General features: G+C 35.3%; 2 protein-coding genes and 1 long non-coding RNA gene across 7 annotated transcripts in view; 2 read left to right on the top strand and 1 right to left on the bottom strand.

The window, feature by feature from the left end:
- The window catches only part of LOC145213619 (intelectin-1-like), a 239,640-nt gene that overhangs the window by 110,205 nt on the left and 108,778 nt on the right, over window positions 1–20,657 (bottom strand). The window lies entirely within an intron of this gene.
- LOC145213630 (uncharacterized) overlaps window positions 1–20,657 on the top strand; it is a 50,478-nt gene that overhangs the window by 8,157 nt on the left and 21,664 nt on the right. The window lies entirely within an intron of this gene.
- Window positions 361–20,657, top strand: part of LOC145213531 (uncharacterized) — a 133,994-nt gene continuing 113,697 nt past the window's right edge. The window contains exons 1-12 of one of the 5 annotated variants that reach the window (XM_080081870.1): window positions 361–580; window positions 8,467–8,956; window positions 9,496–9,570; window positions 10,716–10,763; window positions 11,985–12,763; window positions 13,142–13,280; window positions 13,408–13,461; window positions 17,961–18,020; window positions 18,889–19,124; window positions 19,282–19,449; window positions 19,583–19,750; window positions 19,940–20,614. In XM_080081870.1, coding sequence (XP_079937996.1) covers window positions 527–580; window positions 8,467–8,956; window positions 9,496–9,570; window positions 10,716–10,763; window positions 11,985–12,763; window positions 13,142–13,280; window positions 13,408–13,461; window positions 17,961–18,020; window positions 18,889–19,124; window positions 19,282–19,449; window positions 19,583–19,750; window positions 19,940–19,966 — 2,298 coding nt within the window. In that variant the 5' untranslated portion in view covers window positions 361–526 and the 3' untranslated portion in view covers window positions 19,967–20,614. Of the gene's footprint in view, window positions 581–8,466; window positions 8,957–9,495; window positions 9,571–10,715; window positions 10,764–11,984; window positions 13,281–13,407; window positions 13,462–16,128; window positions 16,407–17,960; window positions 18,021–18,888; window positions 19,125–19,281; window positions 19,450–19,582; window positions 19,751–19,939; window positions 20,615–20,657 lie in introns of those variants that run through there. The other 4 variants (XM_080081847.1, XM_080081854.1, XM_080081879.1 and 1 more) reach the window with 4 other exon arrangements.

The raw sequence follows: 20,657 nt of genomic DNA, 5'->3' as shown, positions 1-20,657 counted from the left end.
TTGCAAAAAGCTGTTTTGAAGCTAGCGTCGTTTGTGTTACAAAGTTTTTGGGTTGTTTCCAAATGTTGCCATTCAGTACTTCGTTATTAATTGTAAAGAAATCGTTGTAGTCTGCCCAACACTGGTATCATGCTGTTCAGTGACCCGTGTCGAAAGGTTAATCTTCACCGTTAGGGGATTCACCGGAAATTTTCCTGAGGTGAAGCCAAGTTTTTTTGTTTCGCTAGTTCCTCTTTTTAAATTGCGCGGAAAAGTTTTGTGTTCTTACACAATTCGTTTAAAAATAAAAGCTTGACATACACTAGTTTTTTTTATGTTCGGTTCGTATACTTAATTACATATACCAGTTATTCGTAAGTAGGTTTCCTATCAATTAAACTGTGTTGTTTTCAATTTTAGCTTCATGTAATTTTAATCAGATGTTTTAAGCTTTAAATTATAATCACCAACTGTTGACTTCTACCTTGTAAAGTGGAAAATCTGCGAAACCAAGCCTGGATCTGCCAAGTGGATTATTTTGGATTAAATGAAGCGGAATTTTAAAGGAAGTTTCATTCCACATAAAGATGATCAAAACCAGGTTAAAACTATTTTCATTAATGGTTTTGATATTTCGGTTACATTGGCATCTGTAACAGGGTTTTACATCTATTTTGACCAAATATGTACTAAATTCCAGTTTTAAAATTTTAAACTTAAAAAAACTTTCAACATTTTTTTTGCCATTTTGCGTGTATGGTAAACTTATGGTAAAATTTGAATATTAACTTTTGTTATTGATGTTGGCTTAAGACAAGTAACATGTTTATCAACAATTCAAACTTTCGCTGCTTTTAAACACAAATGTTTCAATTAGTGTAGCGCAGATTAAAACCTGTTTTATATTTGGTTTCTAACTAAATGCGATGATATCATGTTTCTGTTAATGAATAAAATCTACTCATCGAACAATCAAACTCATGGTTACAACAAAACTTACATTTGACAGAATTATATGTGTATAGTTACACCCTTTGTAACTAAATTGTGGATAATTTGGGACCTACCAGCATATTGAGATCAACTCGCCAGGTACCCATGAACTCTATTACAAAATGCCTAATTTTACCTCAGCTAGGGTAGTGAGTATTTTCCTAGATGCTGTAAACCTTGATTCATCCTGATCGTTACCTAATTTCACCTAAGGCATACAATACGTATAGATATTTTTAAATGAAAAAGGGACGCTATTTTTATGGGTCCCCTTCCATGTTGTTTTTGCCCATATTTTTTCTTTGTTTTGTCTAAAGCTGGTTTGTTATACATGTTTGGTCAAAAAAGTACTGCAAACTTATTTAAATTTACACAGATCTTAGATATTTATCTAACTTTGATCCTCAAATGTAAGGTATTAAAAAATACAGACGAATCCGGTTAATCGCATCATCGATTTGCCAAGGGCATTTGATGCGATTAACCGGATTATGCGATGATTCAGTTCCTATGTAAACAGTGCACGCCGTCAAATAAGTGCTCATTTTCACTTTCCCAGCTAAAACAAAGTTGCAGTGACGCTCAACTATGGCAACGGACCAGTAGATTAACTTGTCAGCAGTGGTTCATACCGGAACAGAACGGAACGTAATACCAGGACGAAATAAATAATTATGGCTCAAATACCGGAACGAAATACCAAAATAAAAAATATTCAAAACACCGGAACGGAACGAAAAACCGTTATATTTTATTCCAGTATTTTGTTCTGGACATTTGACATGAAACAATTGCTGAAAATTTCGCGCTGTTAAGATATAATAAAAAACGAGGCTCCTATAATTTACATCTGTTTGACCATTATTAACAAATGTTATGTGACGCAACTATCGACAGTAATTCTTGTGTGTTGCAACTTTCTTCTTTTTTCGCTAAATAGTTGTAAAGACCAGAAAGAAATGTTCTTTTTTTAAGACCGAAATACCGAAAAACACCGTTATAGTTTTATTTCGTTCAAACCGGAATGAAATGAAAATGTCGGTCCAGAACAAATAACGTTATTATGGGTCCCCTTCCCTGAAGGGGACACATATTGTTTTTGTCCGTATTTTTTTTTTCTTTTTTCTGTCTAACGCTGGTTTGTAACGCTCGTTTAGTGAAGAAAGCGTGCTTCAAATTTATTGAAGTTTGGACATATGTTAGAAATTAATCCAAACTTGGTCCACCAGAAGTTTGACCCCAAGTTACCCAGCGGTTCACCCACAGGCCCCCGAAACGTAAAATTTTTAACGCTGGTTTGTAACGCTCGTTTAGTAAAGAAAGAGTGCTTCAAATTTATTCAAATTTGGACATATGTTTAATATTAATCTGAACTTGGTCCACCTGAAGTTTGACCCCGAATGACCCAGCGACACACGCTCATTTGGTCAAGAAAGACACTGTAGGCAGAAGTCCCAAGAGAGTACGTTTACGAATAATAGGGCAGAGCGGGAAGGCTCAGCTTGACGTCGGACAGACGTTTTACGAGACGTCGTTTCGGTGATTAGAAATCAGCTGTTTTGCACAGCAATGCTATGTCGTTTTATTAAGTTATCACTCACATTTTCAGTTTCGGCAAAGGTTTCACACTTATGACGCGATGTAAACCTAATAAGCGTGCTTCGGTTTCGTATAATGTCAAGCAAAACTTTGTTAAACAAACTAAATATAAAAAAATAAACTTGACTTTTTTACAAGATAAAAGTTTTTTTAAATGCTCGTTGTCAGGTTGTCCGCTGCATGACCACAGGTTACTTAAGGTCAATTAGTAGGTATTACTAACACAGTTCAGAACTTTCTTTCGTCATAACGTAGCGTTTTTTTTTTTTTTGAATCAAATACCCAAGGCATGTATAAATTAGGTCAAACGGTGTTGTTGAACACCAAGGACGGCGTGCTATTGAAAACGGTGTCAAAAGGTCAAACAGTCGTTTGGTGTGTGCATCCTAAAAGGTTACTACATGTCAATGGTACTCGTTTTGCGAAACAAAGTTAAATGAAAAACTCGTTTTACGAAACAAAGTTAAGCAAGAGATTAAATTGAAAGTATTTGTTTCGTTCTTTTTTAATGTTTTTGTAATTATACGACAATAATAGTGCAAAAAAATACAACAAAATTTTTCATTGTTGGGTTAATGCTTTCTAAAAATTTGTTTTAAGAATTTAAAAATCACCGCAACATTAGTTTACCGTAAATCCGCACAAACACGCATGTGGGGACCCATTAGTTTTTGTTTACAAAAACAATCATATGTGTAGATCAAATGATGTGTATAGTAAATTGGTAAATATCGTATAGAATACATAAAATGGAAGTATATCAGAAAGCCACCATTCTAGTTTGGTTTCGTTCCGTTTCGGTATGAAACACTGCTTGTCAGGTACCCATGAACTTTGTACAAAATGTTTAATTTTACCTCAGCTAGGGTAGTGAGTATTTTCCTAGATGCCGTAAACCTAGATTTATCATGATCGTTACCTAATTTTAGGCATGCAATATATATATATATATATATATATATATATATATATATATATATTTAAATAAAAAAGGGACGCTATTTTTATGGGTCCCCTTCCCTAAAGGGGACACATCTTGATTTATCTCTGTTTTTTTCTTTTTTTCTGCCGAAGCGTTTCCATGCACTTTTGACATGAAATCTTCGGTGGATTTGGATGAAACTATCACAGATGGTAGATATGGTTATGTAGATGTGCCATCTGCTTCGTTTGAGTTAATAACCCCAGTATTTACCACGCTAGCCCCTAAAATGTAAAACGTTTTTGCATGTTGCTGCGCACCACAAACGAAAAAATTCTGTGGAGTAACAGTATAATAAAAGTAACAGAGAACATGCTACATGTGTTTGTGCATTACTGGAAGGGCGTTTATGCACATGTCAGTTAGAAGGCTGTTAACAGCCTTGTGACGTCAGATGTGTTAACAAATGTTGCTAAAAAAACCTCTAGTGCCCAGAAACTTAAACATTGGCCCATTTGAGAAAAATTTACACGGTCATTGTAATTTCATATTTTTTACTTTTGGGCGTGAAACCCCATTAGTTGCCCCACTAACCCCTAAAATGGGTGAGATTTTAAACGGTGTCGGAATTAGATGAAATTTGGACAGCTTGTAGAATTTGTCATTTATAGGTGTCAATTGTTGTGTTTAACCCCGTAGCCCCAATATTACCTCTCTAGCCCCCCAAAATGGGTGAATGTTTTAAACAATGCCGAATTGGATAAAATTTCAACAGTTTATAGAGTGTGCTTTTTATAGTTGTCTATTGTTTTGTTCAACCCTGTGGCCCCAACATTTTCCCCAAAATTTGTAATTTTTTTAAACAATGTCTGAATTGAATGCAATTTGGACAGCTTCTGGAGTGTGCCACTTATAGGTGTTGATTGTTATTTTACCCCACTACCCCCCTACAATCTGGTGCAATTCGCATTTAAAAGGAGCTGATTGTTGTTTTTAGCCTTTTTTCTCAGACAGAGAAAAACCTTGTATGAATGGAATGAATATTCTATTCATAACTATGAGAAAGTTTGTTGTTGTCAGATAAACACAGTGATTGGTACTGAGCATCAATAAATATGCTGTATGGAGTACAAACTATTGAAATTTCATTCCATTCATCCAAATAGCATATTTATTTATGCTCGGTACCTTATCCTTACAACAACAAACTTTCTCATAGTTATCTTTTGAAATGCATTTTTTACAACTTTGCATGTGTGGGGACCCATGAGTTTCTGCCTGCAGAAACAACCAAGGTTATAAAGACAGTAGATAATATGGGACCCATTATAAAATAAGTGTAGGAAATATATTAATGTTTCAAAGTAGGTTATAATGTATATGCAATGGCAATATGTGCTCAGCCACCCTTCTAGATTTTCTTTGTTCTGTCTAAAGCTGGTTTGTTATACATGTTTGGTCAAAAAAGAGTACTGCAAACTTATTTAAATTTACACATATCTTAGAGATATTTATCTAACTTTGATCCTCAAATGTAAGGTATTAAAACATACAGACGAATCCGGTTAATCACATCATTGATTTGCCAAGGGCTTTTGATGCGATTAACCGGATTATGCAATGCTCCAGGTGCTATGTAAACAGTGCATGGCGTCAAATAAGTGCTCATTGTCACTTTCCCAGCTAAAACAAAGTTGCAGTGATGCTCAACTATGGCAACGGACCAGTACTTTGGGTGGTTTCCCTTATAAATGTGCTAAGCATCTCCCTTAATTTATACGCAAAATGGCCTTTTGTTTTTGACCTATTTCATTTTCTAGTTCAAACCAACGCGTTAAGCGGCAAAGTGCTAGGTGCATATTTGTAAGCAAGCCCAAACCCGAAAGTGCATGACGGAAACCAGGCCAAACTTACAACTTCGGCACATTCTACAGCGCAACGGCGCTAAGGCAAGCTGCATCAGTTTCTATTATCACCCGTTATCTAGTTGACAAAAAGAATAATTGATTTTAGCAAACTTTTAAAGACTCAGATCGTGGCGCTACTTTCTAGCTTACTCAGCATAACTGCAGCTGCAAGATTAGCGTGACTGTCACGTGATCAACGTGTGATTGTTGCTTCAAAATTTTAAACCTGCAACAAATACTAAATAAATAAATGCCTTTCTTAATCGGTCATCTACCCGATAAGTTGCACAAGGTCACTAATAGAAGATATAAAATATGGCAATCATTGGCAGTTACCAATTACCTGAATCTTAACAACATAGTGTGATTACTTGCGATCTAACATTTTTTACAACCATTACGTGTTTGGCGGGCCACGAACAATATAACAGAAAACATTTTTAGCCATTTGTTTTACAATTAACTTTGTTCAAATTTCTTTTTCAATAATTTCAATACAGTTTAATACTTCGAACTTGGTGCACTTAGCAAAAAATTACATTCAGTGTCTTTGCCGGAACAACAGTTTTGTAATTTTAACATGTTGAACTCTGTATTTAAACGCTTGTTATATCACTATTGGCAATTAGATAAGCCAACAAAAAACCATTCAATGTGCACGTCTTTGAGATAACGACTCCTAGTTATCGCACAGCGTTAAACTGAACACCGATTTAATCTCCTAGTAACTTTTTGAAAAATACTTTATGGTCGAGACGTGTCATTTTCAACTTTGAAATAAGATGCATTATTTGGTGTAGAATGCAAACATGCATCTACTTATTTTTCGCAAATATTACATCTGGAGGATTTTGCTATCATATTGTCGTTTTTTATTCGAAAAACTGAGTCTGTTCGACTTTTACATAGAGATCATCAATCAGGTTAATCGCATATTTCGTTGAAAATTGATGCGAATATCCGGTTTATGCGAAAAACCGGTATGCGATAAACCGGACGATTTTCTTAACAAACGATGGGCAACTGTTTGGGATTTTTAATTATGATGCAATTAAACGGATAATGCGGTTAACCAGTATGCGATTAACCGGATTTGTCTGTAGTTTGTAACTTTTAATTCTATTCACCCATTTGTTTACTCTTTAAACCCTGGAATGTTCAGTTTTAGTTTTTTCAGTCTTTAACGTCAGAAATACAAGGCCCAATGTGCTGGATATTTTAAACAATTGTTTGTAGCTCGTTACTCATTTTGTATTTAAAATGGCGCAATCGGCTCAATGGTTACTTTTACAGCCCATATTATGAATACCCTGGAAAGTCCAAGGGAGCAATTCACTGGTTTGCAATTGTGGTGATTTAATGCATAGTGGAAGATCATTGCTTGACGCATGAACGGAGGTTTTACAAGGCAGTCTTTTTGATGATTAGACTTTAGCACAGTAATGCTATGCGGTTTTATTACGTAAGCATGCACATTTTTAGTTTTAGCAAAGGTTTTATATCTTAGACATGGTTAAAACGATACTTTGGTGTCATACATGTCAGGCAATCGTTGTTGATTTACAAGAAGGCAAAAAACTAGATGTTTTGATGCAATAAAAAGCCATTAAATTGTCTTTGTCAATATGATTGGGAGTATTTATAATGTACTGTTTTTGCTACTTTTGTAAGTATGAATACATACAATATAAGTTTGGGGTAATGCTTTCTACTGAAAAGTATTTTAAAAATAAAGAATTTGAAAACCTTTTTACCATGCCTAGTTTGCATAAACATGTAAATAGTAATCCAGTGATTTTTGCAATAATAAAACTAAAAAAAATCTTGTGGAACATTTTAAAAATCACTTTGCGTTAACAAACTTCCCAGATCTGAAACTAACGTTGATATGCTGTTACTCTATTTTTGTGTTACAAAGTTTTGCTTAATGCCCTGGCCATAGGCACTGACTTTATATTTTTCCGTGGTATGCCATATTATATGACATCACAAAATGATCTCAGCAAATTCATTTCTTGTCGCTACGTAGGATTAGATTATGTTAAAGTGCAGTACATGAGTTTACACACCAGAATTCCAACACCAGGCTCTTCTGCTGCTGTTGCAAATCCATGCATGTTTGTGCGCGGTATCACCACATCGCACTTTACAAAAAATAAGACCCATTTTGCCGAAATTGCGGTGAGACAAAACAATAAAGATAAAAACAATTTAGCTCGGATGTAACCTTACATTGCAAATGATGTTAAACATTGATTTTCTCTGTAATAACTATAATAAAATGATTTGTTTTCATGCAACAAAGCGCCAACACTTTAGGACTAGCCGTTACAAATATTGTTTTTTGTAAAAAATAATTGCTTGTTTCAAATACAACGCATCGCCCATTTAACACAGTGAGTTGTTTGTGACACAATATTAAGTTTAAAGTTTAGTGTACTTCAAACGATGTCCTAAATGCCAAACTTTTTATCATGTGATTGTGGACATATAGCCCAGGACAGTTGCAATTCCCTTCCTTTCGTAAGTAAGCACAAATACCTTTGCTGTGATTTTGCCACCCCAATTCTCGGACATGCGGCATACCCAAGGTTCAGGGCTTATTGTCCTGGCCTTAGCACATTTTTGTTAACATGGGCGCTGTGTAAGCCCTGATTCAATGTCATAAGTTTATACCGCTCCCTTTTAAAAAAAAATTCTCTATGTTTTTAAAGATCTAAACTAAGGTAACAATTGAAACAAACAAGTTTATAATATAGATTTGCGCCAATAAAATGGACTGGGACATAGCATTTAATGGCAAGCCTACCTAATTTTGACATATGGCAAGCCTATCTAAAGACAAAACCCTAGGTACAAATGATTTGTGATGTAGTAAGGTTTGAACTAATCGTCATTGGTGATTTTAGTTCTTCGACTAGTCTGGAAATTTTTTTTGGACCAAACCAGTCTGGATAACCAGAGTTTACTGTATCTGCCATAGTGGAAAATGTAATATCCCAATAAACAGCTTGTTGTGAGTTTATGTATATAACAAGACATTTAAATCATTCTTTTTTACTTTAGATTGCTTCAACAAGTGGACAACACTTGCCATCTACAAGCAATCCTAACCAACCATGCAATCCAATTCGACATCCAGAAATTCCATTTAACTTCCCCCAACCTCAAAACCCATACAGTAGTCCATATCCCAACCAAGCTGTTCATCCTGCCCAACTGACAGGTGCAAGGAATCACTTTGATGCTGCAGCTGTGAGAGGAAATATTTCACATTCTCAGCAATTTCGACATCAGACATCATGGAACAAGCGCCCCACCCACTCCTATGCAAACCAACAACACTATGCCTTAGTGAGTCCAGCTCAAACTCGGACACAGCCGCATGCCAATCAACTAGACCTTTACCATCAACATGATAATTCTCAAACTATTGTTGAGCAATACTTTCCAATTGATTTATGTACCAGACAAATTCAGCCTGCACAACCAGCAACAACAGTGAATTTGTCCCAGTATGCAAGTCAACAACAAGATCCACAGCATTTTCAAGCAGGTAAGATTGTTGTTGAAATGTTAATGGCAGCTAGAGCAATGTCATTTTAGGGCGAATTTGACAGCAAGCTAAGATCTATATTGCAGTATGGAGTTTAAATGTCTGTATGACTTTTTAAGTAGTTTAGTTAAATTTATCAAATCTTTACACAAACTTGTCCTTAATGTAAACACAAACACACTTTTGGGGTACCATTTCTAACTTGAATATACATGGGTGTGGAAACCTATTCATTTCTGCTTGTGCAAACAATGATTTAAAAATAGCTTGATACAAAAGGGAACTTTTCAAAATTAGGTAAGATATACATCTCATGCAAATTTAGCAAAAAATGTAATTGGATAGCCATGGGATAAGATTTAGTATGTGCATATAAATCAGCAATATGTGAGAAAGTTACCTTCCTGGTAATTAATTTTTTTTTTTTGCTACTCCACTGCAATACAGTTGTTGTAGGTTTCCAGTTGTAGGGACCAGTAAGCATATGCATTTATAATTCCAGCCGTTAAAAAATATTTGTATTTGTTAAAATTTTACAGAGCATTCAGTTCAATCACAGTTGACTGGAAATGTTTACCATAACTGTAACATCAACACAGCTGGACGTGACATAAGTAAGTTGTTTTTAAGGGTCCCTTTTTCTGAAGGAGACATGTATTGTGTTTGTTCACATTTTTCCTTTTTTCCGTCTAACGCTGGTTTGTTCTCTGCATTTGGTCACGTAAGAGTGCTTTAAAATTTTTCAAATTTACCTCATGTTAGTTTTGACCCAAAATGAGAAATTTTAAAATGGCCATGGATACTAAAGTACATATCCGGGAGTTTACTACTTTTGGTACATTGCATAGTATTCTAAAGTTGTTTGTAACTTTTAGTTGCATTTACCTATTTTTTACTGTTGAACCACGAAATATTTAGTTTTTGGCTTTTCCAGTTCTGTCAGCCACAAAAAATATTTTTTAAAGTATTTTGATAATGCACACAACAAATGGTTTAGTGTTGATAGTTGTGCCATGTTATTAGTGACCTCAAAGTTGCAAAATCGCTAAACATTAGGCAAGACAATCTAGCTGCAGCACATTTAGCTTTCATCCACGAAATGTGTCCTACACTTTTATGTACTCCATCATGCCCAACGTTGTGCAGCTATTCTCGTCTTGGTGATTGATTTAGTGTGTTGCTATTAGGGATTGGCCGAGCCAAGCCAGAACCTGAGTATGCAGTGTCGGACATCGTTGATTTAGATGCTCCGTGCTTGACCAAGCAATTGCAAAAACTGACACAAACATTAAATTTGCCTTTTCATGCTCTGCTAACATACGAAACTAGTGTTTAAAAGGGTATCCGAAAACAAAAATGACTGTTTTTTAAAATACCTTGTAAGGTGAAAAAAAATCTGACTTCTGGGCCTGTATAGCATGATTCACGGCTGGTGATGTAAGGGACCTTGGTAAGCTACAAAACTAGCGTGGAATTTGGAATATTTTTTATGCCATAATGAACCAAGCATTGACTTGAGATGCTCTGTGTTCGACCAAACAAATATTTGCAGTTTTGACCCATCCCTAGTTGTTAAGTATTCTATCACCAAACAAAATAAATTCAACGCAACTGAGATAAAATTTTATTAGACCAAGTTTGGGTCATTGCAATTTGTGGCTTATGCAGGATATTACCATTTATAATTAGATAAAAAAATACTCTACACTTTTCATTTTAGCTAACACATCTATTGTAACTAACACAGAATTTACTTCAGATCACAACAATGCCCCAGAAAATCAACCTCCTGCTGAGGAAACAAAAGGTACACAGTTTTTCTGTGTTTTTTATCATGTTTGGGGATTAAAACCCAAAAGCTCGATTCTGTATTTGACCACAGTTTTTATCTACTCAACTCAAGTCTTTAGCATTAACATGCAGTTTTACATTAATTTTCTTGTACTGGTTGCCTGCCAGGGGACACATCTTATTTTTGTATGTCTTGCATAACAAAACATGGTTTAAACTCAAATTTGTACATCATAAAGGTAGGTATCTTAAGTTGAGTTTGGTAATTTTGACCCCTGATTAGCCAGCGGTTTTAATATTGTTCACCCATAGGCAAGCACTGTGGTGGCCACAGTAGTTATTATGGGTCCCCTTCCAAAACGCAAAATTTAATAATAACGGCCATGGTTGCTAAAATACATGATCTAGCAGTTTCATACTTTGTTGGTTGTTGCATTGTAAAGTATTGTAAAGGATTTTAAGTTTTTATGATTTTTTAACCTATTAAATATTCGATTTTAAGTATACCAGCCCTTTGGATAAGAAATACAACCCCTAATGTGTCGAAAATTTTAACAGTTGTTTTTTGTTGGTTACTCGTTTTGTCATTTAAAAAATTTACCCTGACCGCCACGGTGGTTACCCTTACAGCCCATAATATGTGTACACTGGACAGTCAGAAGTCGCCAGGCAGTGATTCACTGTTTTTTCACTGTTTACTAGTTTATAACTCTGTCCATTTAAACGTTTTACTAAACGTTGAAATCAGATGTTTTTGTGCTGCAGTGTTATGTGGTTTTATTTAGTTAGCACATGCATTTTCATTTTTGCATAGGTTTCATACCATAGATGTAATTTAAACTAGATAAACCATACTTTTGTTTCATACATGCCAGGCAAAACATTGTTTATTAACATCAAGGTAAAAAATTCAAACCATTTTTCAAAAGTCAGAACAAATGGTTACTAAACGGTCATTGTAAGCTTGGTAGCTGTGCGATGAGAAGAACACAGTTAGAAACGATTTTTTGTCACAGCGTACCTTTTTGATTTTTGACAAATAAACTCCAGAAACAAAATATACTCCTCAAAAAACACCCATTGTTTGTTTGTTATTTTTAATTGTCCTTACACAGATGTTTTTTAATGTTTTGGTCTAGTTAAACATCTGTATCAGAACTTTAATATATCTGAACATATTAGTTTTGGCATTAACTGTTTTTAGCTTATTGTCTGATTAGCATGTTTTTTATTTCAGTTGCTGCTATTAAAAAGCACCAGAAGGAGCATATAAAGAACTTGCCAGAAAGTGTGGTGCTTTATGATAAAAAAATAAAACCAAACCATCTACCTGATGTACATCCAGGAATGCATGAGTATGAGGCCTATAAAGGAGAGAGTCCTGTGGAGAAAGAGAAGTTCATACCATCTACACGACAGGAATTTGCTTCCCCTCCACATCAACAGCCTGTTTCCTTTGACACTTTATTATACCTTACTACATGTAAAAAATTCATCGCATTAGTTGGCCCACCTGGTTCAGGAAAAACTACACTCTCCAAACGATTGGCAAAGTTAAGTCAAGAAAATCAATCTGTCATGTTTCTTCTTAGGTTTATGGACCTAAATTATGAGCAGCCTCTAACATGCAAACAACTGTTTGTTGACTATCTCTGTCCTGGGTTGAATGACGAAACAAAAGAAAATGCCTTTCAGTGGATGATAGAAAACCAAGATAAGTGTGTTTTTGTTTTTGACGGTTTTGACCAGACTTCAATGTCAGTTGAAAACTTGAAACCTACTAATGTAGATTATCAAACACCCATGGCAATTGATCAGCTAGTAGCCAATCTTTGTTGCAAGAAGTTTTTCAAAGATTCTGTACTATTGTTTACATCACGTCCTCATAAAATTCTTAAAATCCCATCAGAGCTTCGTCCAGATGTCACAGTTCATGTTGATGACCTTTTAACTGAGGACATGGAAAAGCTGTTCCGTGCTTTGGCAGGGGACAGAGCAGATGAATTGTGGAAAATGGTATTAACCAAAGCCCCGCAACTCTTTGTTCTTTGCCACAATCCTTTATTACTGCAATTTATTATCTTTGCTATTTTACATGGAGGTATAAACAAAGTTAAAACAGTCACAGAGGTATTCCAAACTGTGTTAGAGCAACTAAGATACTCTGAGCATGTACACAACAGGGATATTGCCAAGTTATGGAAGCCACTTGGTAAAATGGCATATGAAGGCATGCATGAGGGAACAGTTGTTTTTAACAGAAAAAGTCTTGGGGATCTTAAAGCAGCTGATGTCCAAGATATCATCATAGCCTTTGCTCGTAAATTTGGCTTTCCAAGTCAACGGTTATTTGATGGTGACCAGCTATTTTACTTCTCACATCAAACGTTACAGGAGATGTTTTCAGCGAAGTACATCTGCGAGCTCATGTCAGATGAAGAATTCCACAAAATCATTCCTGAGGTGGTTGAGGGAGGCCATTGGTCGATGGTTCGGCGATTTTTATGTGGCCTCTTGCTTGGGGACAAAAAAGGTGGGTTGTCCAAATTGTAAATGGGATAGTTTAATGATCAATAAACTGGTATCAGTTGGCCTTAACTGATTTTCATCTTAAACTGTTGTGTATTTATCACCGCCTAATAATTATGATACGTTCACAGGTATGTCAACCACATCATGCAAAACTGCTGATCAGTTCTCAACAAAAAGGCAAGGTATGGGTTACAGAATATTAAAGTATTGAACTGGCCGCCAGGGTTGGGTAACGAATCCTATCAGTCTAGTCCAGTGGTTCTCAACCTTTCATGGACTGTCCCCGCCTAAAATTAACTTTGGGGTATTGTGTCCCCCTGTAAGTAACCCCATAAGATCTGTAGACCCCCACCAAAAAATGCAAGTAGCAAACTCAACCCAATTGTAAGTCCATGATCTATCTGGATAATTTTTTTGCTAAAAATAAACCTCGATGTGGACAAATAGTGTGGGAATTAGTCACTTAAATTAGGAAATTTTGTTTGCAACACACACTTAACTGTGAGCATTACAAAAAAATGGCTCACTGACTTTTGGTTAATGTTTATAGTGAGTCTATAACAGTGGTCCCCGGAACCTGAGTGGCCATGGGCCCTGGTTGAGAACCACTGGTCTAGTCAGTGGAGTTTGGGTCGCACGTCAAGACCTAAAAAAATTCGTGAATGGATGTTTTTAAAGGTTTTGATGGTTGTTATTTTCAGATTGCTTATAGCGACTTTTATACCATAAAACTAACAGTACTTTACTACAGCGAATACAACACATCAACTGCCCCCCTTTCTTCAATTAGAGTCAACTTTAATGAAACACGTTAATTGACACTCATTAAACAGCGTAGACTGAAAATAAACCCTTGGATTAGTTGAAAACCCAAAATTCCGATTTTTACTGCATATGCGTGAGCGTTTGCGCAGAAAAGTAAATAAGTAAAAGCAAATACTTGGTCTTGACAATTTTGACTGCTAAAACTCAACTCTAATCTTTGAAAGAGATGACTCAAAGGTCCCTATCAATGCGCGACGATACCCTAAAGATGAAAAAACTTAAAATGTGTCTTTAGGCTCTGTATCCCAACCCCGAAATTTTGAAATAAAAATCCCAATCCCTATATTTCCAATATGGACCAGAAATCCCAACCCTAACGTGCAACCTGCCCCACACTGGCATTTTACACGGCTCGCTTCATAGTGACACCATACTTGCAACAGGGCTTACGGCAAAAATTTGCACAATCTGTGCCAAAATGTGTACACATTTTTCGAAAATGTGCAGGTCAAAATGTGCGCACTTTTTTTCGAAAATCTGCACGTGCCAAATTTTGCAGGTCAAAATGTGTCCACATTTTTCGAAAATGTGCGCATATTTTTAAAAATGTGCAAATACCAAAATTGCGCAAGGGCAACATTTTTCCCTTTCACACTAAGAATTTTTTCTCTCCCTTGTAGACAAACATTTTTTGTCGCAATTACACAGCTATAGCATTCCTTTCCCCACATTTTTAAGTTGGATGGTGTTTTGTGGAAATCAACTAACTTATATCAGCTTTTTCTTGTTAAATGCATTTGATTAATTTTTTTAAGTAAACAGAATGACTCTTCAGGGCAAAAGAACTGAAAATACAATGTGGGTAAAAACAAATGCAGTAATTAAAAAACTGATGGCTACATAAATTGTGTAAACTTATACTTTTGCATTGCACATCTATCTTTTTCTCATGACCTGTCAGTGTTATCATTTTCTCAACCTGTTTTGTAACCATTGTACATATTTTTTTATAATACAGAATGCCCACAGCAGTCCCCAAAAAATATTTTCCCTATCATACTTTTATTTAGGGCTGGTTTAGTCTATTTTTATCTTTCTAGTTGTTCACAACAGTTTTAGTTGATTTATTTATTTATTTGCAATCCCAAATGAAACATACACCTTTTTGTTTGCAATGGCAATCATCTAGTTTCTGTATATTAGTCAGGAAACAAGTTTTGCATAAACATCTAACAATGTTTTGGTTTATTATGCTAATCCTACAGTAGGTCTTTCTAGCCTACCTGGTCCACTTAGATCTAATCTAATATCAAAAAAGTAAGTCATTAGCAAACTTTGAATTAGGGCATCACATCAAGTTATTTGCGTGGGTTTTAAAACTAACCTAATTAAATACCCATATACCAAGTTATGTCATGTAAATGAGCTTCATGCAAATAAAAATTGTCAAACATGAGGAAGATATCTGTGTAACTGTGTGGTTGGTTGTCATTTTCTTTTCATTTGTGAAGGTTGTCATTTGAGTTTCTTCTATAACACAAAGTCCTTTTGTCAATTATGCAGTAGAACCCAAAGGGTGGAAAACTTTCCAATGCCTTTTTTGTTTTCATTGAATAAAACTCACTGAACAGCTGGGCTTTTAACATGGTTTAGGGTTTAAATATAAAATGTATAGAAGCTGGGCAGGCTACAAGCTAGCAGGGCCCTAAATTGAAAACAATAAACTTAAGCTGATTAAGGTGACGATCGTATAAATATCTAGTCTGAAAAACAGTGTTTTTCATATCCTGAATGCTGGATCATTTTATACTTTGCCGTATCTATCAAACACTATACGCATTTTCCAATTTCTCTTAAATCCGCTTTTAATTTATGGTAGATACTTTAACACCACAAACTAGCGGCACTGGAGTCCGGTTCACTTTAGGTCAAATGACAAATAGTTTGTGAAAGTTTATTAGTGTTGTTTAAACCACTTGAATGCAACTGTTGCTGTAGTGTAGTGGAAAAAACAATGCCTCATGTGCATAATTTTTGGGTTCAAATCCCGTTTAATTTTTGTTTTTTTTTTCTTGTTTTTGCAGACTTGTAGAAATGCCTGCGGTTAGGGCTATTCGGGTCAGATGAAGATTTAAAATCATAAATATCTTCAAAAACAAGCTTTTTCAAACATTTGACCTGACGTTACCTTCTTGACCTAAAGTGAACCGGACTCCAGTGCCGCTAGTTTGTGGTGTTAAAGTATCTACCATAAATCTTTAATTCTATATAAATCCTTAATCTACCTTAATTCATAGGTTTTAATTATGGGTCCCCTTCCCTGAAGGGGACGCATCTTGATTTCACTCAGTTTTTTTTTTTTTTCTTTTTTCTCCGGTGAAGTTTGTCCATGCACTTTTGGCATGAAATCTTTGGTGGATTGGGATGAAACTTTCACAGATGGTAGATATAGTCTTGCAGATGTGCCATCTGATTCGTTTGACTTGATAACCCCAGTATTTACCCCGCTAGACCCCAAAATGTAAAACGTTTTTGTAGGTTGCTGCGCACCACAAACAGAAAATTTCTGTAGTGTATTAGTATAATAAAGGAATGTAAAACGTTTTTGTAGGTTGCTGCGCACCACAAACAGAAAATTTCTGTAGTGTAATAGTATAATAAAGGCACCAGTTCACGTTTCATGTGTGTTTGAGCATTTCTTGGTGGATGTTTTTGCACATGCCAGTCACAGGGGTGTTAACAGCCTTATGACGTCAGAAGCGTTAACCAATGTTGCTAATAACGCCCCTAGTGGTCAAAATTGTCAACATTGTCCGATTTGGATAAAATTTTACAGGATTGTTGTTTGGGTCATTGTAATTTCATATTTCATACTTTTGGGTGTTGAACCCCATCAATTACCCTACTAACCCCCTAAAATAGGTGAAATTTTTGAACAGCGTCGGAATTAAATGAAATTTGGACAGCTTGTAGAGTTTATCACTTATAGGTGTCGATTGTTATGTTTAACCCTACAGTCCCAATATTTACCCCTCTGGCACCCTAAAATGCGTGGATTTTTTCAACAATGTCTAAATTGGATGAAATTTGGACAGCTTGTACAGTGTGACAGTTATAGTTGTGGATTGTTGTGTTTAACCCTGTCACACCAACATTTACCCCACTAGCCCCCAAATTGGGCATATTTTTTTACAATGTCTCAATTGAATCAAATTGGACAGCGTTTTTTAGTTTTTTTTCTCAGATAGAATGTAAAATAAAAACATCTTGAAAAATGTATCAATGGAATGAAATTTAAATAGTTCGTACTCCATATAGCATATTTATTTATGCACAGTACTGATCACTGTGTTTGCCCTTACAGCACCAAACTTTTCCATAGTTATCTCTTGACATGCATTATTTACATCTTTGCATGTGTGGGGACCCATAAGTTTCTGCTTGCGGAAACAACAAAGGTTATAAAAGACAGTGGACGACATGGGACCCAATATAAAATAAATGTAGGAAATATATTAATCTTTTAAAATAGGTTATGATGTATATGCAAGGGTAATATGTGCTAAGCCACCCTTCTAGTATTATTTGCACAATTTATAACAACGACGCTAAAAAAACAATTATGTAAGTGCTTTAACATTTTACATAGCTTGACGTTGAATATCAATATATACTTCATTTGAGTGACTACACATTTTGCCGTCTGCATATTTTGACCTGCACATTTTCGAGCACATTGTGCACAAAAAGACTCGCATTTCCGTCGCATTTCGGTCTTTCTGACACTCTTGTGCAAGCCTGTTGTTCCTCAGGGCTTTCCTCATTTATCCTGTTTATTCCACCTGCCTGTCAGACTACACTGTTAATATTTCCGTTTATGCATAAATACGTTTTAACACTGGGTCTGTTTCCATAGTTTTTCGCAAAGAGCTTATCCAATACATGAAAACCCGTGTGAATGGATATGAATTAATAGGTAAGAGTGTGTTTCGGTTTTCAAATTGCCTTTAATACACATTACCAAATAGCTACCAAATATACCTTTTCATACAAATCCGTAATAATTTTTATTAGGTAGGTTTTATAAAAAGTTAAGTCACTATTCTGGCAACAAACGCGTTGGTAAAGCCTTGTTTTCATAACAAAATGAGAAATAATAAGTAACCTTCAAACCAAACAAAACAAATTAATGCCAAAATAAAAAAAGTTTTGTGTTAAATTTAAATTAACTTTGCCCCAACAATAACAAATTAAACTCGTTGGCACCGCTAGCGGAACTTTACCAAAACATTGCTACTACAATTGCATTGTTGCCTGTGACATAATAAATTCTGTATTACGTCATAACTATCACATTGTGTTTGTGGAATATTTTGCTTACCAAGTGAAATTGTAAGTCAGAAGCCGTTAAAAGTTCTGGAGGAAGGACGCATTAGTTTTGCTCTCGTGTTTAGATGCTAAATTTGTAATTTTTAACCTCTGATAGTGTTTAATCTTTTACAAAGTTTGCAAGATGAAAAGTTGTGCAAGTAAACAGGTAGGCAGACTTAATTAAAACTTACTAATACAGTATAACGTATAAAAGCACACTTAATTAACTTTGGTTCTGCAATAATGCAAATAGGCAACTGTCGTAATTTTTTCTTAATATACTGGGCGTTTATTTTTGTGATAATAAATAATTTTTTTAAAACCTTAATTTGTAAATTTAAGCCCTGCTTTTGCCTTTTAAAGGTATGTAAATAACTTTTTGGTCCTCCCAGACTCTGAGATTATATTCTTGTCGCCCAGTTTTAGCCTTTTATACAACCCTCAACATCTAAAAAATCCTTATATTTTATTAGAACTGCTGACGGACTGGCAAGAATGCTTAGATGTTGAAAACGATTTTCCTGCAAGTGATCTTCCTGTGGAGTTTATTTTCACCATCACTCCCATCTCATCTAGTGCAGCGCACGCCTTGGCTGAAATCCTCCCGAGGTTGAATCGAACTGTTGAGGAGCTGGCTCTTTACAACTGCAACCTGAACTCAGACACACTGAGGGTGATTTGTGGAGGAATCAGCAAAATGAAACACGGGGTTTGTTATGATTGTGATTTCGTTTCATGAGAAATATTTTTAATAATAATTAGAAACCTGAAATTAAATCAATGACGACACAATTACGTCACTCGTCACGTGACAGTTAATTTGTTCAGTTAATATTTGCTACAAATAATCAGCAAACCTTGCGCAGATGAAAAAACTGATTCTGAGTGGAAACGGGTTCGGAAATGCCGGTGTCGAAATAATTTCAGGGTGTTTGAGGAAATTGCAACTGAGGAAGTTGGATCTGCATCTTTGCGATATTTCTTCAGCTGGTTTGAAAGTTTTATGCGGAGAAATTAAACACCTTGATATCCCGGTGAGATTTTTTAGTTCTACATTATTACAAAACCTGAAATTAAATGGATGACGACACAATTACGTCACTCATCACGTGACAGTTAATTTGTTCAGTTAATATTTACAACAAATAATCATCAAATCTTGCACAGATGGAAGAATTTAATCTGAGTGGCAACGAGTTCGGAGATGCCGAGGTCGAAATCATTTCCGCTTCCGGTTGTTTAAGGAAAGTTGAGAGGTTGGAACTGATGGGTTGCGGGATTTCTGATGATGGGGAACAGATTTTATACACAGAACTGGAAAGACTCGGACTTCCCGTAAGATTGTTTGTTCGATTTATAGATGAACATTTTCGAACACAAAATCATCAGTGAATAAAAAAGTGACGTAAATATTGTTACGTCATAGGCTGGTGACGTCACACTGTCAGCAAGCCTGAACCTTGAGTGTGATGCTACTTGTGTTGTTTGGAATGATTTCAACCGAATGTTGTTGTTTTTTTGCAGCAGTCAACTGTTATTTTCGATTTCTAACTGGAATGGGAAGAAAACAAGAAGCAATTTTTTCGACAGCGATAAAGAATTTTCTGATAATAGTTCAACTTCTACTTTGAACTTTTTCAACAACACGATTATTACGAACTTCGTTTGCTTTCGTCTGATTATTTGTGATTCTCGTGCTAATAAAAAATAAAATAAAATTTTAAACAAGGTTTTAGTCACAATTTTAAATAATAAAATTAATTAAAAACACAAAACATAAATTTACTGCAAAATTTTGAAACCAGCAACATTTTCCAACCTGCATCGTTACCATGATAATAAAATTCACACCGATTCGTGCAAATTAGAAACAAAAATATTTTAGTTTTCAATAACTTGGTGTTTTGGGAAATTGTGTCGATTGTTTTTCCAAGTTATTAAATTTGTTTTTATTTCTGATTTTTTATTTTATCTGCCTAAAGCGTAAAATAATTATGTTTTTATGCATGGGCTGGCTCCAGGGCTGCCACTCTTTCGAACTTTTTCCCAAGATCTTGAGATTTCAGTTGTGATCTTGGGATATTAGGAAAATCCTTTCCTGTTTGGATTTTTTTATTTGCGTCATGCGTTAAATCAGTCTAATCTTAACTGATTACTATTGCTGCCAAGATAAATGACCTTTAGCTGCTAGTAAACGAAGCCTCTGTGTCATTATTGCTGTCATAGCAATGCCTTTGTCTGT

This window comes from Phallusia mammillata, chromosome 1 (assembly GCF_965637545.1).
Source record: "Phallusia mammillata chromosome 1, kaPhaMamm4.hap1.1, whole genome shotgun sequence".
Classification (NCBI taxonomy): domain Eukaryota; kingdom Metazoa; phylum Chordata; class Ascidiacea; order Phlebobranchia; family Ascidiidae; genus Phallusia; species Phallusia mammillata.
The sequence above is the reverse complement of the archived record's forward strand: the minus strand, read 5'-3'. Positions and strand labels throughout refer to the sequence as shown.